This window comes from Oncorhynchus mykiss, chromosome 21, assembly GCF_013265735.2.
Source record: "Oncorhynchus mykiss isolate Arlee chromosome 21, USDA_OmykA_1.1, whole genome shotgun sequence".
Classification (NCBI taxonomy): domain Eukaryota; kingdom Metazoa; phylum Chordata; class Actinopteri; order Salmoniformes; family Salmonidae; genus Oncorhynchus; species Oncorhynchus mykiss.
The window spans coordinates 64,733,857-64,754,547 of record NC_048585.1 but is presented as its reverse complement, the minus strand read 5'-3'; the positions used below and the strand labels follow the sequence as shown (position 1 = coordinate 64,754,547).

Sequence of the window (20,691 nt, the reverse complement as noted above, 5' to 3'; positions counted from 1 at the left end):
TCTCTCCCTCCCCCCCTCGCCCCCTCTCTCCCTCCCCCCCTCGCCCCCTCTCTCTCCGTGCAGAGCTGGATGGCTCCCAGGAAGGGTCTTCCAGATGCCGTGACTTATATTTCCTCTTCCCACCCGGCTTGTCGGAGCGTGGGGAATGTCGGGAATGCTGTCTGTGTACAGAGAGATGGGACAGGGAGCTGGAGGAAGAGAGGCTGTCAGAGGACCGGGAATGCCGGTGTTCCCCAGGAGATTCTGGTCCTCGCTGGCTACTCCGGGATAAGGACGGGGAATGGGATAGGACGCTGTTTTCCGGACTAAAGAATATTCCCGTGTTAGAATATTGGGACCTGGCTGGTTCATATGGAATCCTTTCTCTCTCTCTACCTCTGCTCCTCTCACTTCCTCCACTGGTCTCTCTCCTGTGCTCTCTGCTGTGTTGTCTGTGGGAGCCTCTGTCGTGGGAGCCTCTGTCGTGGGAGCCTCTGTCGTGGGAGCCTCTGTCGTGGGAGCCTCTGTCGTGGGAGCCTCTGTCGTGGGAGCCTCTGTCGTGGGAGCCTCTTCCTTTCTCCCGTCTCCTTTTCTCCCGCTCTCTCGCCCGTCTCTTCCGGCGCCGTTCCTGGCTGCTGTCGTCGCTCCGTACGGACACGGGGCTCCGTGCTGACCAGCTCCGTTCAGAACTCCTGGACCGACCGGACCGCGACCAAACGCTCGCTGACCGATGTCTGCTTCTGGACCGCGATCCTGAACACGACCGCTCTCGGTGTCTGCCCTCCCTTCTCTCCCCTAGAGGGGAATAGAGCAGTCTCTCTTCTACCTGCTCTCTCTCTCTGTCTAGATGTCTTACTCCCAGTCCTCTTTGCCCCCCTCCTCCCTGTCTCTCCCCCCCTCCTCCCTGTCTCTCCCCCCCTCCTCCCTGTCTTTCTGTGCTGGTGTTTTTAAACAGAGACATGGGGGGAACTGGAATGGAGAGGGGAGGGACAACGAGAGAGAAAGGGGTTAACGCTGTTTGTGGAACAGTCTCTTTCGTCTCCTGTTTCTCCCCCTCTTCGTCTGAGGGGTCAGAGGAGAGTTGGACCAGTTCAGGAGTTCTCTCAGCCATGGCTTTAACAAACCCTACTATCATACATTGTTCCCCCTCCTCTTCCTCTCCTCCCTCCTCAACCCTCTCTCCATTTCCTGCCGCTGTCATGTCCTGAGCAGGATTCTGATTAGCCCCCGCTGGACCAGAGTCCCTCCCCCCTGGGCTGATCGACAGCGGCATCGGGGATTGGGACGGCTCAGCTGTAGAGTAGGAGGGTCCTGGTGTTTCATCGTCCCAAGCAGATTGGCTCAGAGCGCTACTTCCTGCTACCGACACCGGCCGTCTCTCTCGTTCTCCCTCCGACCCTCCTTCCTCTTCCTAGATAGACAGACAAACACATTCCTGAGGGGAAATATCTTCCTTCCTCTTCCTAGATAGACAGACAAACATATTCCTGAGGGGACATATCTTCCTAGATAGACAGACAAACACATTCCTGAGGGGAAATATCTTCCTTCCTCTTCCTAGATAGACAGACAAACACATTCCTGAGGGGAAATATCATCCTTCCTCTTCCTAGATAGACAGACAAACATATTCCTGAGGGGAAATGTCTTCCTTCCTCTTCCTAGATAGACATATTCCTGAGGGGAAATGTCTCCCTTCCTCTTCCTAGATAGACAGACAAACATATTCCTGAGGGGAAATATCTTCCTTCCTCTTCCTAGATAGACAGACAAACATATTCCTGAGGGGAAATGTCTTCCTTCCTCTTCCTAGATAGACATATTCCTGAGGGGAAATGTCTCCCTTCCTCTTCCTAGATAGACAGACAAACATATTCCTGAGGGGAAATATCTTCCTTCCTCTTCCTAGATAGACAGACAAACATATTCCTGAGGGGACATATCTTCCTAGATAGACAGACAAACATATCCCTGAGGGGAAATATCTTCCTTCCTCTTCCTAGATAGACAGACAAACATATTCCTGAGGGGAAATGTCTTCCTTCCTCTTCCTAGATAGACATATTCCTGAGGGGAAATGTCTCCCTTCCTCTTCCTAGATAGACATACATATTCCTGAGGGGAAATACCCACCTTTACCTCCTCAAATCAAAAGGACACAGCGTCCACAGTACAGTGACTTACTCACCAACTCTTCTCTCAAGGGGTGAAACAACTATTTAAAAACAAGTAATAAAATAAAAACCTCTTCATCCGAAATGGCGATGACAGAGTCGTCAGTGTCGCTAGATGATGATGTCATCCTGTCCTCGTAGGACGGCGCTGGAGGGTCGTAGATGGACAACTGGTCATACACTTCCATACTGAGAGGGGAACGTGCAAAACTGATCTGGGGGGGGGGGTGAGACACACAAAGGTTAGTGAGGGTGTGAGTGTGTGTGTGATTGGTTTAGGGAGAGAGTGTGTGCGCTCACAAGCTCGTGAAGGAAGTGATCAGTCCTCGCCAGCAGGAAGGGACGGAGTTCGTCCTGGATGGCCCCACCCCCTCCCTCCATGTCGTGACGTGCGATTCGCGAGGTGATGATGCGCTGGACGATGTTGACCAATGAGCCATGGGCGCCGTACAGCACCGTCAGCTCCCGCTGTAACCAGGGGTCAAGGGTTATAGGTCAAGGGTTAAAGGTCGAAGTTTCAATTAATCAAATATGCAGACTCAAAACACGCTCTGAAAGACTTGATACTAGCAGCAGCAAAGATGACTGGCTACAAAACTCCCCCTACGGCCATATAAAATCTAAGATGCAGAAAACCTCGACAGAATCACGGAAGCGAGACATTAAAACGGAATTCTACAATATTTTTTAAAAATGTATTGAACTTAGTAGGGAATCAACTAAATGTATTGAACTTAGTAGGGAATCAACTAAATGTATTGAACTTAGTAGGGAATCAACTAAATGTATTGAACTTAGTAGGGAATCAACTAAATGTATTGAACTTAGTAGGGAATCAACTAAATGTATTGAACTTAGTAGGGAATCAACTAAATGTATTGAACTTAGTAGGGAATCAACTAAATGTATTGAACTTAGTAGGGAATCAACTAAATGTATTGAACTTAGTAGGGAATCAACTAAATGTATTGAACTTAGTAGGGAATCAACTAAATGTATTGAACTTAGTAGGGAATCAACTAAATGTATTGAACTTAGTAGGGAATCAACTAAATGTATTGAACTTAGTAGGGAATCAACTAAATGTATTGAACTTAGTAGGGAATCAACTAAATGTATTGAACTTAGTAGGGAATCAACTAAATGTATTGAACTTAGTAGGGAATCAACTAAATGTATTGAACTTAGTAGGGAATCAACTAAATGTATTGAACTTAGTAGGGAATCAACTAAATGTATTGAACTTAGTAGGGAATCAACTAAATGTATTGAACTTAGTAGGGAATCAACTAAATGTATTGAACTTAGTAGGGAATCAACTAAATGTATTGAACTTAGTAGGGAATCAACTAAATGTATTGAACTTAGTAGGGAATCAATTAAATGTATTGAACTTAGTAGGGAATCAACTAAATGTATTGAACTTAGTAGGGAATCAACTAAATGTATTGAACTTAGTAGGGAATCAACTAAATGTATTGAACTTAGTAGGGAATCAACTAAATGTATTGATCTTAGTAGGGAATCAACTAAATGTATTGAACATGAATTTGCCCAAGTTGATCATAAGACATGAACAGAACAGTGATACATATTCCCTGAATCTTTCTGATGAGGCAAACAGAATTCAGATTTGAACAGGCCCCTGTACGACAGTATTATTGTGATGCGTAATAAATCAGAACGTTCAGTCAATGAGTATTATTATTATGTAAACTCGGCAAAACAAAGAAAACATCCCTTTTTCAGGACCCTGTCTTTCAAAGATAATTCGTAAAAATCCAAATAACTTCACAGATCTTCATTGTAAAGGGTTTAAACACTGTTTCCCCATGCTTGTTCAATGAACCATAATCAATTAATGAACATGCACCTGTGGAACGGTCGTTAAGACACTAACAGCTTACAGACAGTAGGCAATTAAGGTCACAGTTATGAAAACTTAGGACACTAAAGAGGCCTTTCTACTGTCTCTGTAAAACACCAAAACATAATCTGCGTGAACGTGCCTTAGGCATGCTGCAAAGAGGCATGAGGACTGCAGATGTGGCCAGGGCAATACAATTGCAACGTCTGTACTGTGAGATGCCTAAGACAGTTCTACAAGGAGACAGAACGGACAGCTGATCGTCCTCGCAGTGGCAGACCACGTGTAACAACACCTGCACAGGATCGGTACATCCGAACATCACACCTGCAGGACAGGTACAGGATGGCAACAACAACTGCTCGAGTTACACCAGGAACGCCCAATCCCTCCATCAGTGCTCAGACTATCCGCAATAGGCTGAGAGAGGCTGGACTGAGGGCTTGTAGGACTGTTGTCAGGCCGGTCCTCACCAGACATCACCGGCAACAATGTCGCCTATGGGCACAAACCCACCGTCGCTGGACCAGACAGGACTGTCAAAAAGGGCTCTTCACTGACGAGTCGCGGTTTTGTCTCTCCAGGGGTGATGGTCGGACTTGTGATTTTCGTTGAAGGAATGAGCGTTACACCGAGGCCTGTACTCTGAGGCAGGATTGATTTGGAGGTGGAGGGTCCGTCATGGTCTGGGGCGGTGTGTCACAGCATCATCGGACTGAGCTTGTTGTCATTACAGGCAATCTCAATGCTGTGCGTTACAGGGAAGACATCCTCCTCCCTCATGTGGTACCCTTCCTGCAGGCTCATCCTGACATGACCCTCCAGCATGACAATGCCACCAGCCATACTGCTCGTTATGTGCATGATTTCCTGCAAGACAGGAATGTCAGTGTTCTGCCATGGCCAGCGAAGAGCCTGGATCTCAAATCAGATCTCAGATCTCAATTCCATTGAGCACGTCTGGGACCTGTTGGATCGGAGGGTGAGGGCTAGGGCCATTCCCCCCAGAAATGTCTGGGAACTTGCTTAACATCTCACAGCAAGAACTGGCAAATCTGGTGCAGTCCATGAGGAGGAGATGCACTGTGGTACTTAATGCAGCTGGTGGCCACACCAGATACTGACTGTTACGTTTGATTTTGATGTGGAGGCTATATACAGGGGGTACCGGTACAGAGTCAATGTGGAGGCTATATATAGGGGTTACCGGAACAGAGTCAATGTGGAGGCTATATACAGGGTGTTACGGTACAGAGTCAATGTGGAGGCTATCTACACGGGGTACCGGTACAGAGTCAATGTGGAGGCTATATACAGGGGGTACCGGTACAGAGTCAATGTGGAGGTTATACAGGGTGTACCGGTACAGAGTCAATGTGGAGGCTATATACAGGGGGTACCGGTACAGAGTCAATGTGGAGGTTATACAGGGTGTACCGGTACAGAGTCAATGTGGAGGCTATATACAGGGTGTACCGGTACAGAGTCAACGTGGAGGCTATATACAGGGTGTTACGGTACAGAGTTAATGTGGAGGCTATATACAGGGGGTACCAGTACAGAGTCAATGTGGAGGCTATATACAGGGTATTACGGTACAGAGTCAACGTGGAGACTATATACAGGGGATTACGATACAGAGTCAATGTGGAGGCTATATACAGGGTGTTACGGTACAGAGTCAATGTGGAGAATATATACAGGGTGTTACGGTACAGAGTCAATGTGGAGGCTATATACAGGGTGTTACGGTACAGAGTCAATGTGGAGGCTATATACAGGATGTTACAGTACAGAGTCAATGTGGAGACTATATACAGGGGATTACGATACAGAGTCAATGTGGAGGCTATATACAGGATGTTACGGTACAGAGTCAATGTGGAGGTTATACAGGGGGTACCGGTACAGAGTCAATGTGGAGGCTATATACAGGGTGTTACGGTACAGAGTCAATGTGGAGGCTATATACAGGGTGTTACGGTACAGAGTCAATGTGAAGGCTATATACAGGCTGTTACGGTACAGAGTCAATGTGAAGGCTATATACAGGCTGTTACGGTACAGAGTCAATATGGAGGCTATATACTGTTGATACTGTATTATAGGACTGAATAATAACATGATATAGTCTAGGACTACATCTCCCAGTCCATCTACATGGAGGGGTTTAATCTCCCAGTTCATCTCTATGGAGGGGTTTCATCCCTATGGAGGGGTTTAATCTCCCAGCCCATCTCTATGGAGGGGTTTCATCTCCCAGTCCATCTCTATGGAGGGGTTTCATCTCCCAGTCCATCTCCATGGAGGGGTTTCATCTCCCAGTCCATCTCTATGGAGGGGTTTCATCTCCCAGTCCATCTCCATGGAGGGGTTTCATCTCCCAGTCCATCTCCATGGAGGGGTTTCATCCCTATGGAGGGGTTTCATCCCCCAGTCCATCTCTATGGAAGGGTTTAATCTCTATGGAGGGGTTTCATCCCCCAGTCCATCTCTATGGAAGGGTTTAATCCCTATGGAGGGGTTTCATCCCCCAGTCCATCTCTATGGAGGGGTTTCATCCCCCAGTCCATCTCTACGGAGGGGTTTCATCCCCCAGTCCATCTCTATGGAGGGGTTTCATCCCCCAGTCCATCTCTATGGAGGGGTTTCATCTCCCAGTCCATCTCTATGGAGGGGTTTCATCTCCCAGTCCATCTCTATGGAGGGGTTTCATCTCTAATTTCATCTCCATGGAGAGGTGTCATCTCCCAGTCCATCTCTATGGAGGGGTTTAATCTCCCAGTCCATCTCTATGGAGGGGTTTCATCTCTATAGAGGGGTTTCATCCCCCAGTCCATCTCTATGGAGGAGTTTCATCTCCCAGTCCATCTCTATGGAGGGGTTTCATCTCTAATTTCATCTCCATGGAGGGGTGTCATCTCCCAGTCCATCTCTATGGAGGGGTTTAATCTCAGAGGCCATCTCTATGGAGGGGTTTCATCTCTATAGAGGGGTTTCATCCCCCAGTCCATCTCTATGGAGGGGTTTCATCTCCCAGTCCATCTCCATGGAGGGGTGTCATCTCCCAGTACATCTCTATGGAGGGGTTTAATCTCCCAGTCCATCTCTATGGAGGGGTTTCATCTCTATAGAGGGGTTTCATCCCCCAGTCCATCTCTATGGAGGGGTTTCATCTCCCAGTCCATCTCTATGGAGGGGTTTCATCTCTATGGAGGGGTTTCATCTCCCAGTCCATCTACATGGAGGGGTGTCATCTCCCAGTCCATCTCTATGGAGGGGTTTCATCTCCCAGTCCATCTACGTGGAGGGGTGTCATCTCCAAGTCCATCTCTATGGAGGGGTTTCATCTCCCAGTCCATCTCTATGGAGGGGTTTCATCTCCCAGTCCATCTCTATGGAGGGGTTTCATCTCCCAGTTCATCTACATGGAGGGGTTTCATCTCCCAGGCCATCTCTATGGAGGGGTTTCATCTCTATGGAGGGGTTTCATCTCCCAGTCCATCTCTATGGAGGGGTTTCATCTCCCAGTCCATCTACATGGAGGGGTGTCATCTCCCAGTCCATCTCTATGGAGGGGTTTCATCTCCCAGTCCATCTCTATGGAGGGGTTTCATCTCCCAGTCCATCTACATGGAGGGGTTTCATCTCCCAGTCCATCTCTATGGAGGGGTTTCATCTCTATAGAGGGGTTTCATCCCCCAGTCCATCTCCATGGAGGGGTTTCATCTCCCAGTCCATCTCCATGGAGGGGTTTCATCTCCCAGTCTATCTCTATGGAGGGGTTTCATCCCTATGGAGGGGTTTCATCCCCCAGTCCATCTCTATGGAAGGGTTTAATCTCTAAGGAGGGGTTTCATCCCCCAGTCCATCTCTATGGAAGGGTTTAATCCCTATGGAGGGGTTTCATCCCCCAGTCCATCTCTATGGAGGGGTTTCATCCCCCAGTCCATCTCTATGGAGGGGTTTCATCCCCGAGTCCATCTCCATGGAGGGGTTTCATCCCCCAGTCCATCTCTATGGAGGGGTTTCATCTCCCAGTCCATCTCTATGGAGGGGTTTCTTCCCTATGGAGGGGTTTCATCCCCCAGGCCATCTCTATGGAGGGGTTTCATCTCCCAGTCCATCTCTATGGAGGGGTTTCATCTCTATAGAGGGGTTTCATCCCCCAGTCCATCTCTATGGAGGAGTTTCATCTCCCAGTCCATCTCTATGGAGGGGTTTCATCTCTAATTTCATCTCCATGGGGTGTCATCTCCCAGTCCATCTCTATGGAGGGGTTTAATCTCAGAGGCCATCTCTATGGAGGGGTTTCATCTCTATAGAGGGGTTTCATCCCCCAGTCCATCTCTATGGAGGGGTTTCATCTCCCAGTCCATCTCCATGGAGGGGTGTCATCTCCCAGTCCATCTCTATGGAGGGGTTTAATCTCCCAGTCCATCTCTATGGAGGGGTTTCATCTCTATAGAGGGGTTTCATCCCCCAGTCCATCTCTATGGAGGGGTTTCATCTCCCAGTCCATCTCTATGGAGGGGTTTCATCTCTATGGAGGGGTTTCATCTCCCAGTCCATCTACGTGGAGGGGTGTCATCTCCCAGTCCATCTCTATGGAGGGGTTTCATCTCCCAGTCCATCTCTATGGAGGGGTTTCATCTCCCAGTCCATCTCTATGGAGGGGTTTCATCTCCCAGTTCATCTACATGGAGGGGTTTCATCTCCCAGTCCATCTCTATGGAGGGGTTTCATCTCTATGGAGGGGTTTCATCTCCCAGTCCATCTCTATGGAGGGGTTTCATCTCCCAGTCCATCTACATGGAGGGGTGTCATCTCCCAGTCCATCTCTATGGAGGGGTTTCATCTCCCAGTCCATCTCTATGGAGGGGTTTCATCTCCCAGTCCATCTACATGGAGGGGTTTCATCTCCCAGTCCATCTCTATGGAGGGGTTTCATCTCTATAGAGGGGTTTCATCCCCCAGTCCATCTCTATGGAGGGGTTTCATCTCCCAGTCCATCTCCATGGAGGGGTGTCATCTCCCAGTCCATCTCTATGGAGGGGTTTAATCTCCCAGTCCATCTCTATGGAGGGGTTTCATCCCCCAGTCCATCTCTATGGAGGGGTTTCATCTCCCAGTCCATCTACATGGAGGGGTTTCATCTCCCAGTCCATCTCTATGGAGGGGTTTCATCTCTATGGAGGGGTTTCATCTCCCAGTCCATCTACATGGAGGGGTTTCATCTCCCAGTCCATCTCTATGGAGGGGTTTCATCTCCCAGTCCATCTCTATGGAGGGGTTTCATCTCCCAGTCCATCTCTATGGAGGGGTTTCATCTCCCAGTCCATCTCTATGGAGGGGTTTCATCTCCCAGTCCATCTCCATGGAGGGGTTTAATCTCAGAGGCCATCTCTATGGAGGGGTTTCATCTCTATAGAGGGGTTTCATCCCCCAGTCCATCTCTATGGAGGGGTTTCATCTCCCAGTCCATCTCTATGGAGGGGTTTCATCTCCCAGTCCATCTCTATGGAGGGGTTTAATCTCCCAGTCCATCTCTATGGAGGGGTTTAATCTCAGAGGCCATCTCTATGGAGGGGTTTCATCTCTATAGAGGGGTTTCATCCCCCAGTCCATCTCTATGGAGGGGTTTCATCTCCCAGTCCATCTCTATGGAGGGGTTTCATCTCTATAGAGGGGTTTCATCCCCCAGTCCATCTCTATGGAGGGGTTTCATCTCCCAGTCCATCTCTATGGAGGGGTTTCATCTCTATGGAGGGGTTTCATCTCCCAGTCCATCTACGTGGAGGGGTGTCATCTCCCAGTCCATCTCTATGGAGGGGTTTCATCTCCCAGTCCATCTCTATGGAGGGGTTTCATCTCCCAGTCCATCTCTATGGAGGGGTTTCATCTCCCAGTTCATCTACATGGAGGGGTTTCATCTCCCAGTCCATCTCTATGGAGGGGTTTCATCTCTATGGAGGGGTTTAATCTCCCAGTCCATCTCTATGGAGGGGTTTCATCTCCCAGTCCATCTACATGGAGGGGTGTCATCTCCCAGTCCATCTCTATGGAGGGGTTTCATCTCCCAGTCCATCTCTATGGAGGGGTTTCATCTCCCAGTCCATCTACATGGAGGGGTTTCATCTCCCAGTCCATCTCTATGGAGGGGTTTCATCTCTATAGAGGGGTTTCATCCCCCAGTCCATCTCTATGGAGGGGTTTCATCTCCCAGTCCATCTCCATGGAGGGGTGTCATCTCCCAGTCCATCTCTATGGAGGGGTTTAATCTCCCAGTCCATCTCTATGGAGGGGTTTCATCCCCCAGTCCATCTCTATGGAGGGGTTTCATCTCCCAGTCCATCTACATGGAGGGGTTTCATCTCCCAGTCCATCTCTATGGAGGGGTTTCATCTCTATGGAGGGGTTTCATCTCCCAGTCCATCTACATGGAGGGGTTTCATCTCCCAGTCCATCTCTATGGAGGGGTTTCATCTCCCAGTCCATCTCTATGGAGGGGTTTCATCTCCCAGTCCATCTCTATGGAGGGGTTTCATCTCCCAGTCCATCTCTATGGAGGGGTTTCATCTCCCAGTCCATCTCCATGGAGGGGTTTCATCTCCCAGTCCATCTCCATGGAGGGGTTTCATCTCCCAGTCCATCTCCATAGAGGGGTTTCATCTCCCAGTCCATCTCTATGGAGGGGTTAGTCCTATATCTCCTGTAGTCCAATATCAACCTGTAAGTCACTCTGCTAGGGCCTATATCTCCTGTAGGTCACCCTGCTAGTCCTATATCTCCTGTAAGTCACTCTGCTAGTCCTATATCTCCTGTAAGTCACTCTGCTAGTCCTATATCTCCTGTAAGTCACTCTGCTAGTCCTATATCTCCTGTAAGTCACTCTGCTAGTCCTATATCTGCTGTAAGTCACTCTGCTAGTCCTATATCTCCTGTAAGTCACTCTGCTAGTCCTATATCTCATATAGGTCACTCTGCTAGTCCTATATCTCCTGTAAGTCACTCTGCTAGTCCTATATCTCATATAGGTCACTCTGCTAGTCCTATATCTCCTGTAAGTCACTCTGCTAGTCCTATATCTCCTGTAAGTCACTCTGCTAGTCCTATATCTCCTGTAAGTCACTCTGCTAGTCCTATATCTCCTGTAAGTCACTCTGCTAGTCCTATATCTCCTGTAAGTCACTCTGCTAGTCCTATATCTCCTGTAAGTCACTCTGCTAGTGCTATATCTCCTGTAAGTCACTCTGCTAGTGCTATATCTCCTGTAAGTCACTCTGCTAGTCCTATATCTCCTGTAAGTCACTCTGCTAGTCCTATATCTCCTGTAAGTCACTCTGCTAGTCCTATATTTCCTGTAAGTCACTCTGCTAGTCCTATATCTCCTGTAAGTCACTCTGCTAGTCCTATATCTCCTGTAAGTCACTCTGCTAGTCCTATATCTCCTGTAAGTCACTCTGCTAGTCCTATATCTCCTGTAAGTCACTCTGCTAGTCCTATATCTCCTGTAAGTCACTCTGCTAGTCCTATATCTCATATAGGTCACTCTGCTAGTGCTATATCTCCTGTAAGTCACTCTGCTAGTCCTATATCTCCTGTAAGTCACTCTGCTAGTCCTATATCTCCTGTAAGTCACTCTGCTAGTCCTATATTTCCTGTAAGTCACTCTGCTAGTCCTATATCTCCTGTAAGTCACTCTGCTAGTCCTATATCTCCTGTAAGTCACTCTGCTAGTCCTATATCTCCTGTAAGTCACTCTGCTAGTCCTATATCTCCTGTAAGTCACTCTGCTAGTCCTATATCTCCTGTAAGTCACTCTGCTAGTCCTATATCTCATATAGGTCACTCTGCTAGTGCTATATCTCCTGTAAGTCACCTATTGTGATGTCATTATTGGGTATTGTGTGTAGAATGATGAAGGGAAAAAACAATGTAATCCATTTCATAATAAGGCTAACGTGACAAAATGTGTAAAAAGTCAAGGGGTCTGAATACTTTCCGAATGCCCAGTAAGTGGAAACAGCATCTGTAACCACACACACACCTGTAACCAGGGGAGGAGTCTATGGAGAGCAACCGGGTTCCGCTGGTAAAACGCAGCAGTGATGTCACGGGGCCTCTCGCAGCCCCCGCGGGCGTTCCTGACACGTACGCCACTGCGGTAGAGCGCCCGGCGGAAGGAAAGCATCTCCCGTGGTCGGAGCAGTCTTACGGAGCGCCCCTCTCTCTGGGACCGTCGCCTAGCAGCCAGACGCACCATGAGACGCTGCACTCCTCGATCGTGAGGTGGGGGGGCGGACACGCCAGTCAGCCCATCAAAGATGACCCCCGGGTCCTCTCCATCCATCTCTCCTGAGAGAAAGGGGGAGGGACAAGGGACAGTGAGAGAGAGAAAAAAATATTTTGACTCAATGTGGCATGAGGGTCTGCTATACAAATTGATGGAAAGTGGTGTTGGGGAAAAAACATACAACATTATAAAATCCATGAACACAAACAAGTGTGCAGTTAAAAATTGGCCAAAAAAATACAATCATTTCTTTCCACAGGGCCGTGGGGTTAGACAGGGATGCTGCTTAAGCCCCACCCTCTTCAACATATATATCAATGAATTGGCGAGGGCACTAGAAGTCTGCAGCACCCGGCCTCATCCTGCTAGAATCCGAAGTCAAATGTCTACTGATGATCTGGTGCTTCTGTCCCCAACCAAGGAGGGCCTACAGCAGCACCTAGATCTGTCCCCAACCAAGGAGGGCCTACAGCAGCACCTAGATCTGTCACCAACCAAGGAGGGCCTACAGCAGCACCTAGATCTGTCCCCAACCAAGGAGGGCCTACAGCAGTACCTAGATCTGTCACCAACCAAGGAGGGCCTACAGCAGCACCTAGATCTGTCACCAGCCAGGGAGGGCCTACAGCAGCACCTAGATCTGTCCCCAACCAAGGAGGGCCTACAGCAGCACCTAGATCTGTCACCAACCAAGGAGGGCCTACAGCAGCACCTAGATCTGTCACCAACCAAGGAGGGCCTACAGCAGCACCTAGATCTGTCCCCAACCAAGGAGGGCCTACAGCAGCACCTAGATCTGTCACCAACCAAGGAGGGCCTAAAGCAGCACCTAGATCTGTCACCAACCAAGGAGGGCCTACAGCAGCACCTAGATCTGTCCCCAACCAAGGAGGGCCTACAGCAGCACCTAGATCTGTCCCCAACCAAGGAGGGCCTACAGCAGCACCTAGATCTGTCCCCAACCAAGGAGGGCCTACAGCAGCACCTAGATCTGTCCCCAACCAAGGAGGGCCTACAGCAGTACCTAGATCTGTCACCAACCAAGGAGGGCCTACAGCAGCACCTAGATCTGTCACCAGCCAGGGAGGGCCTACAGCAGCACCTAGATCTGTCCCCAACCAAGGAGGGCCTACAGCAGCACCTAGATCTGTCACCAACCAAGGAGGGCCTACAGCAGCACCTAGATCTGTCACCAACCAAGGAGGGCCTACAGCAGCACCTAGATCTGTCCCCAACCAAGGAGGGCCTACAGCAGCACCTAGATCTGTCACCAACCAAGGAGGGCCTAAAGCAGCACCTAGATCTGTCACCAACCAAGGAGGGCCTACAGCAGCACCTAGATCTGTCCCCAACCAAGGAGGGCCTACAGCAGCACCTAGATCTGTCCCCAACCAAGGAGGGTCTACAGCAGCACCTAGATCTGTCCCCAACCAAGGAGGATCTACAGCAGCACCTAGATCTGTCCCCAACCAAGGAGGGTCTACAGCAGCACCTAGATCTGTCACCAACCAAGGAGGGCCTACAGCAGCACCTAGATCTGTCACCAACCAAGGAGGGCCTACAGCAGCACCTAGATCTGTCACCAGCCAAGGAGGGCCTACAGCAGCACCTAGATCTTCTGCACGGAATCTGTCAGACCTGGGCCCTGACAGTAAATCTCAGTAAGACCAAAATAATGGTGTTCCAAAAAAGGTTCAGTCGCCAGGACCACAAATACAAATTCCATCTAGACACAGTTGCCCTAGAGCGCACAAAAAACTATACATACCTTGGCCTAAACATCAGGTACTGTATGTCCTACAGTCTGAGGTACCCACACTGGGGTGGTGTATAACTCCTACAGGCTGAGGTACCCACACTGGGGTGGTATATAACTCCTGAGGTACCCACACTGGGGTGGAGTATAACTCCTGAGGTACCCACACTGGGGTGGTGTATAACTCCTGAGGTACCCACACTGGGGTGGAGTATAACTCCTGAGGTACCCACACTGGGGTGGTGTATAACTCCTGAGGTACCCACACTGGGGTGGTGTATAACTCCTGAGGTACCCACACTGGGGTGGAGTATAACTCCTGAGGTACCCACACTGGGGTGGTGTATAACTCCTGAGGTACCCACACTGGGGTGGAGTATAACTCCTGAGGTACCCACACTGGGGTGGTGTATAACTCCTGAGGTACCCACACTGGGGTGGAGTATAACTCCTGAGGTACCCACACTGGGGTGGTGTATAACTCCTGAGGTACCCACACTGGGGTGGTGTATAACTCCTGAGGTACCCACACTGGGGTGGTGTATAACTCCTGAGGTACCCACACTGGGGTGGTGTATAACTCCTGAGGTACCCACACTGGGGTGGTGTATAACTCCTGAGGTACCCACACTGGGGTGGTGTATAACTCCTGAGGTACCCACACTGGGGTGGTGTATAACTCCTGAGGTACCCACACTGGGGTGGTGTATAACTCCTGAGGTACCCACACTGGGGTGGTGTATAACTCCTGAGGTACCCACACTGGGGTGGTGTACAACTCCTGAGGTACCCACACTGGGGTGGAGTATAACTCCTGAGGTACCCACACTGGGGTGGTGTATAACTCCTGAGGTACCCACACTGGGGTGGTGTATAACTCCTGAGGTACCCACACTGGGGTGGTGTATAACTCCTGAGGTACCCACACTGGGGTGGTGTATAACTCCTGAGGTACCCACACTGGGGTGGAGTATAACTCCTGAGGTACCCACACTGGGGTGGTGTATAACTCCTACAGGCTGAGGTACCCACACTGGGGTGGTGTATAACTCCTGAGGTACCCACACTGGGGTGGTGTATAACTCCTGAGGTACCCACACTGGGGTGGTGTATAACTCCTGAGGTACCCACACTGGGGTGGTGTATAACTCCTGAGGTACCCACACTGGGGTGGTGTATAACTCCTGAGGTACCCACACTGGGGTGGTGTATAACTCCTGAGGTACCCACACTGGGGTGGAGTATAACTCCTGAGGTACCCACACTGGGGTGGTTTCTAACTTATACAGGCTGAGGTACCCACACTGGGGTGGTGTATAACTCCTACAGGCTGAGGTACCCACACTGGGGTGGTGTATAACTCCTGAGGTACCCACACTGGGGTGGTGTATAACTCCTGAGGTACCCACACTGGGGTGGTGTATAACTCCTGAGGTACCCACACTGGGGTGGTGTACAACTCCTGAGGTACCCACACTGGGGTGGAGTATAACTCCTGAGGTACCCACACTGGGGTGGTGTATAACTCCTGAGGTACCCACACTGGGGTGGTTTCTAACTTATACAGGTGGAGGTATCCACACTGGGGTGGTTTCTAACTTATACAGGCTGAGGTACCCACACTGGGGTGGTGTATAACTCCTACAGGCTGAGGTACCCACACTGGGGTGGTTTCTAACTTATACAGGCTGAGGTACCCACACTGGGGTGGTTTCTAACTTATACAGGCTGAGGTACCCACACTGGGGTGGTTTCTAACTTATACAGGCTGAGGTACCCACACTGGGGTGGTTTCTAACTTATACAGGCTGAGGTACCCACACTGAGGTGGTGTATAACTCCTACAGGCTGAGGTACCCACACTGGGGTGGTTTCTAACTTATACAGGCTGAGGTACCCACACTGGGGTGGTTTCTAACTTATACAGGCTGAGGTACCCACACTGGGGTGGTGTATAACTCCTGAGGTACCCACACTGGGGTGGTTTCTAACTTATACAGGCTGAGGTACCCACACTGGGGTGGTATATAGCTCCTACAGATGACGATACCCTCTAGTCTAGACCAACCTCAGGCACTGAATTTAATTTATTTGGGTAAAGAAAAACAAAGAAACAAAGAGCACTTTCAATGAAAATCCATCTTTCCAAAGTGGTCTTGAAAAGGTAACAACAAATCACGCCTAAGGATTAAAAGACAAGGTTACCTCTCATTCCTCCATCCTCGGGCCTGGGTAGAAGAGGGGGATGAAGAGGAGGGAGAGGAGGAGCAGAAGAGAGTCGCCTCCCTCTCCACAGTCGTCCTGACTGTCTCCTCTCTCTCCCTCCTCTCCCCTGCCCCCCTCCTCCTCCTCCTCCTCTTCTCCTCGTCCTCCTTCGTTCTCCATGACTACCACCTACCCTGGCGGTCACCAAGGCAGCGGCGGCTGCTTCGGCAGCTGCGATCATTGCGGTCCCGTTCTCCCCTGGAACAGGAGGAGGCCTGAGAGTAAACTCTTTAAAGTTGTCCTGGGCCTTGATCGAGTGAAGGATGGAGGAGAACGGCTGTTTACACAGAGGACATTCCACCTGGAGATCAGAAATAACATAAATTACTTATTAATCCTAGAGGGGAAATCGAGTTGTCCATCATTTCAGTAATCAAGAGCAATGATATTATAAAAACACACAAAAGTCTAGCTTAGTACTTGTTCTGTGCACAAAAATGTAGTGCACTACATAGGGAATAGGGTGCTATTTGGGACGTATTGGCTCTGATCAAAGGTAGTGCACTACATAGGGAATAGGGTGCTATTTGGGACGTATTGGCTCTGATCAAATGTAGTGCACTACATAGGGAATAGGGTGCTGTTTGGGATGTATTGGCTCTGATCATAGGTAGTGCACTACATAGGGAATAGGGTGCTGTTTGGGAGACTTGACTCCTACCTTGTTGTTGCTCCACTCCTGTATGCACCGGAAGCAGAAGCGATGGAGGCACCTGTTCAGGTAACGAAGAAACGGGTGAAACGGGGTGACACCTTAAACCTGAGAACACTGTTGCTGGGCTAAAATAATATACTACAAAAAATATACACATTTTGAATTCACACACGTCTTTCGTCAGGTGACGGCTGCTGAAATCAGAACTTAAAAGCACCTTGGGAGCAGCAATATGCCAGGCCTCTCATTCCTTTACCCAGGCACCAGTTTTGACGCACCAGGACTACTGTTCAGTTGTGTGTTCATGTAACCGATGTGAAATGGCTAGCTAGTTAGCGGTGGTGCTAATAGCGTTTCAAATCGGGTGACGTCACTCGCTCTGAGACCTTGAAGTTTTTGTTTAACCTTTGCTCTGCAAGGGCCGCGGCTTTTTTGTGGAGCGATGGGTAACGATGCTTTGTGGGTGACTGTTGTTGATGTGTGCAGAGGGTCCCTGGTTCGAGCCCAGATCGGGGCGAGGGACGGAAGAGAGGGAGGTCGGGGCGAGGAGAGGGACAGAAGAGAGGGAGGGGCGAGGAGAGGGACGGAAGAGAGGGAGGGAGGGGCGAGGAGAGGGACGGAAGAGAGGGAGGGCGGGGCGAGGGACGGAAGAGAGGGAGGACAGGGCGAGGAGAGGGAAGGAAGAGAGGGAGGGGCGAGGAGAGCGACGGAAGCAGCACTGGTACATTCAGGTGCGGCACAGAAGGACTTACGCAAACTGCAGTTGGTCCTAAAGTTAGAAGCACTTAGATGTGCAGGGAGGACAAACGTCAATGACATGTCAATATCTCCTGGTTCAAAGTTCAGGAGAGATTGACGGCATCACAATTGGTCTTTGTGCGAGGTATTGATGTGTTGAGGTGTTGAAGGTACTGAACTGTCTGCTCAAGCAGTTGGTAACACAGTTCCGACACTCATCTGTACAACACAAGACATGCAACCAGAGGTCTCTTCACAGTTCAGACACTCATCTGTACAACACAAGACATGCAACCCAGAGGTCTCTTCACAGTTCAGACACTCATCTGTACAACACAAGACATGCAACCAGAGGTCTCTTCACAGTTCCAGAACAGAGGGAAACACACAGTATTAAATGCATTTTACATTGTATGTGGTATGTGATATGTGGGTGTCTCCCTACACTAGCTGTGGGAATGGCTAAATTGCAATGTAAACGTAGTGATATGTACATTATGCATTTTATTTATGGTTTCCTGTTTGGACCCCAGGAAGAGTAGCCTCGGCAGCAGCTAATTGGGATCCTAATACCTGTCCAGGTAAGACATGTTGTTGAAACGGTCCAGACAGATTGGGCATTTAGAGTCAGGAGACGCCTCGGCCGACACCGACTGAGAGGAGGTCTTAGAGGTTTCTTCCTGTTCCTGACCACCTCCTCCGCTCTCCCGCCGCCGAACACGCAGTTTCATCTTGGTAGGGGCCATCTTCTAGAGAGGGGGGGGGGGAGAAGGTGTCAGGTCAGTCGATACCAGACAAATCAATTGGAAACATTTTGCTACAGCGCATGTATGAGAATAATGTAGATTAGCCTACTATGGGAATGTGAGTCCACAAACATGTAGTCTAGTGCCTAAACCTTCCCCACAACTCTCTGTCCATTACATATATAAGAGTCATTGGACAAAGGCTGCATCGCTTGGGTCTGAACATTAACAGGCATCGCTTGGGTCTGAACATTAACAGGCATCGCTTGGGTCTGAACATTAACAGGCATCGCTTGGGTCTGAACATTAACAGGCATCGCTTGGGTCTGAACATTAACAGGCATCGCTTGGGTCTGAACATTAACAGGCATCGCTTGGGTCTGAACATTAACAGGCATCGCTTGGAGTTTTGTAAACATAAGGACCTTATCTGCGGAAACAAATGTTTTTTTTTTTAAAAAAAGGTTAAATTGATAAACACTTTTATAGGGTTCCCTCACGGGCATATCTCCACGTTACAGAACAACTGTGTGTAAACGGAAGACAGACGCTAAACGTGTCGTCACTAAAACGGTGAAAACAGTGTACAGTAAAACGCGCTGCATTTCCGGTGATCCGGCCTCTGCAGAACTCAGGGTATTCACACTTAATGCGCTTCTTGAGAAGGAAGTTGTCAAGATATCAAGTTCACCTACCGTCAACCATGTCAACGCGTAACTATACAGAGCCCTCCGCGTTGTTACAACATTCGAGAGGCGCACGGCGATGCGGTTCAGAGGTCAAGTTGGTCTATGCCTGCCACACCACCCATTCCCCCGACACACATTTTCAGATCAAGCATAAATGGTCTCTTATTGTTTTTTTTAGCGACCAGATCTAGCGCATATATATTCTTCACAGCTGGCTTTGGTAACGACGTGCTGCTTCCACTTCCGCCCAGCTAACGAGCTAACTAGCTAAACCTGAATGCTAACCATCCGTGCCCTGGTTCATCGCTCACCAATCGCAGTCACTCACTAGTTACCTATAAAGATAGCTAGGTAGCTGCATCACTAGCACTAATGATGATAATCAAACGAAACAACAACAAAAATAGGTTGATAACTAGCTCGTCAGCTGACAGGCTAGCCGAGTAACGTTAGCCAGCTAACATGGTTAGCTAACGTCTTTTTTCCTACCTGACGACTCGAATCCCTGCAGAGATCTCCGGTTCACGGTCAAAACATCACCTAACGTTACCAACGAATCCGTTAGTGTCGCTCATCGGCTAACTATCTGACGACATTACGGTGAATGCAGACCTAAAGAAAGGTTATAAATGGTCAAATGTATGGTAGGATGTCGACAAAACTTGGTGTTGTGAATCAGAAAGCAGAGCGCAAATCGGTAACAAAGAGGATTGTGGGATACTGGAGGACTTTCCCTTCGCGCAGCCGCACGCGTTACTAATGTCCAGGGGAGATTAGAGGTTTTGGCTGATTGATTGTGTCCACATTTGTTGATGTTGGTAGAAACTATTTCATCTTCACTTCTTATTTTGAAAGAGGAAGTCAAGTACTTTAAGCATATGTTTTAATTTCAGTCTCCTCCATCTCCACTAAGTATTACACGTCCACTTCCCGTCTATAAATGAGCAAATTGTCATGTACTTGTTAGATTTCAGACCTGGTGTCCAGTTTAGTGATGGAATGTTTTAACGATGTCACTGACACCCGTTCCCCCAAAACACCACGCAGTGCACTCGTTTCAAAGTGTCGTTACAGGAGCTGTCCTGCGCTGAAAATGATTCCAGAATATAGGCTAAAGAGCTTGCTGTAGCTCGTAAATGATTTATGGCTATTTAAAGTATTTTAAAAAACTTTTTTTTTTTACACGATACAGTTTTCCCACTAAGAGAATAAATGTTTCGTATGCTATTATGTATCGGGGTGTTTGTATCACGTTTGACAAGTTCTTTATCATGCTATTTCGTTTGATCATGTAAACACTGCATTTCTTCAGTTTGTCTAAACGGAGCAAGAATCAATAACGCCAAAGTCGCTCGTTCCATCATTCACTATAGAAAATATCAATTTGACTTTAAAAAAATAGGACGACTACACATATATGAAAGTGAATATGTAGCCTAATAATCTAGCTATTATACAATGCAGTTATCTTGGGTTTATTTTATTTTATTATCCTTTCTTCGCTTGTTTATAACTTTGCAATTCTT

The 20,691-nt window shown here is 48.8% G+C and overlaps 1 protein-coding gene across 1 annotated transcript; it reads right to left on the bottom strand.

Moving 5' to 3' along the window:
- Positions 1-25: 25 nt before the first annotated feature.
- LOC110500801 (E3 ubiquitin-protein ligase Topors) lies at positions 26-19,892 on the bottom strand (the record flags this gene model as incomplete). Its single annotated transcript, XM_036958441.1, has 8 exons — positions 19,655-19,892; positions 18,304-18,479; positions 16,999-17,050; positions 16,278-16,638; positions 12,071-12,378; positions 2,454-2,621; positions 2,225-2,368; positions 26-1,390 (listed from the first exon to the last, which is right to left on the bottom strand). Coding segments are annotated over exons 2-8 (2,571 nt in total), but the record flags the coding sequence as incomplete, so codon positions are not given.
- Between the last annotated feature and the right edge of the window lie 799 nt (positions 19,893-20,691).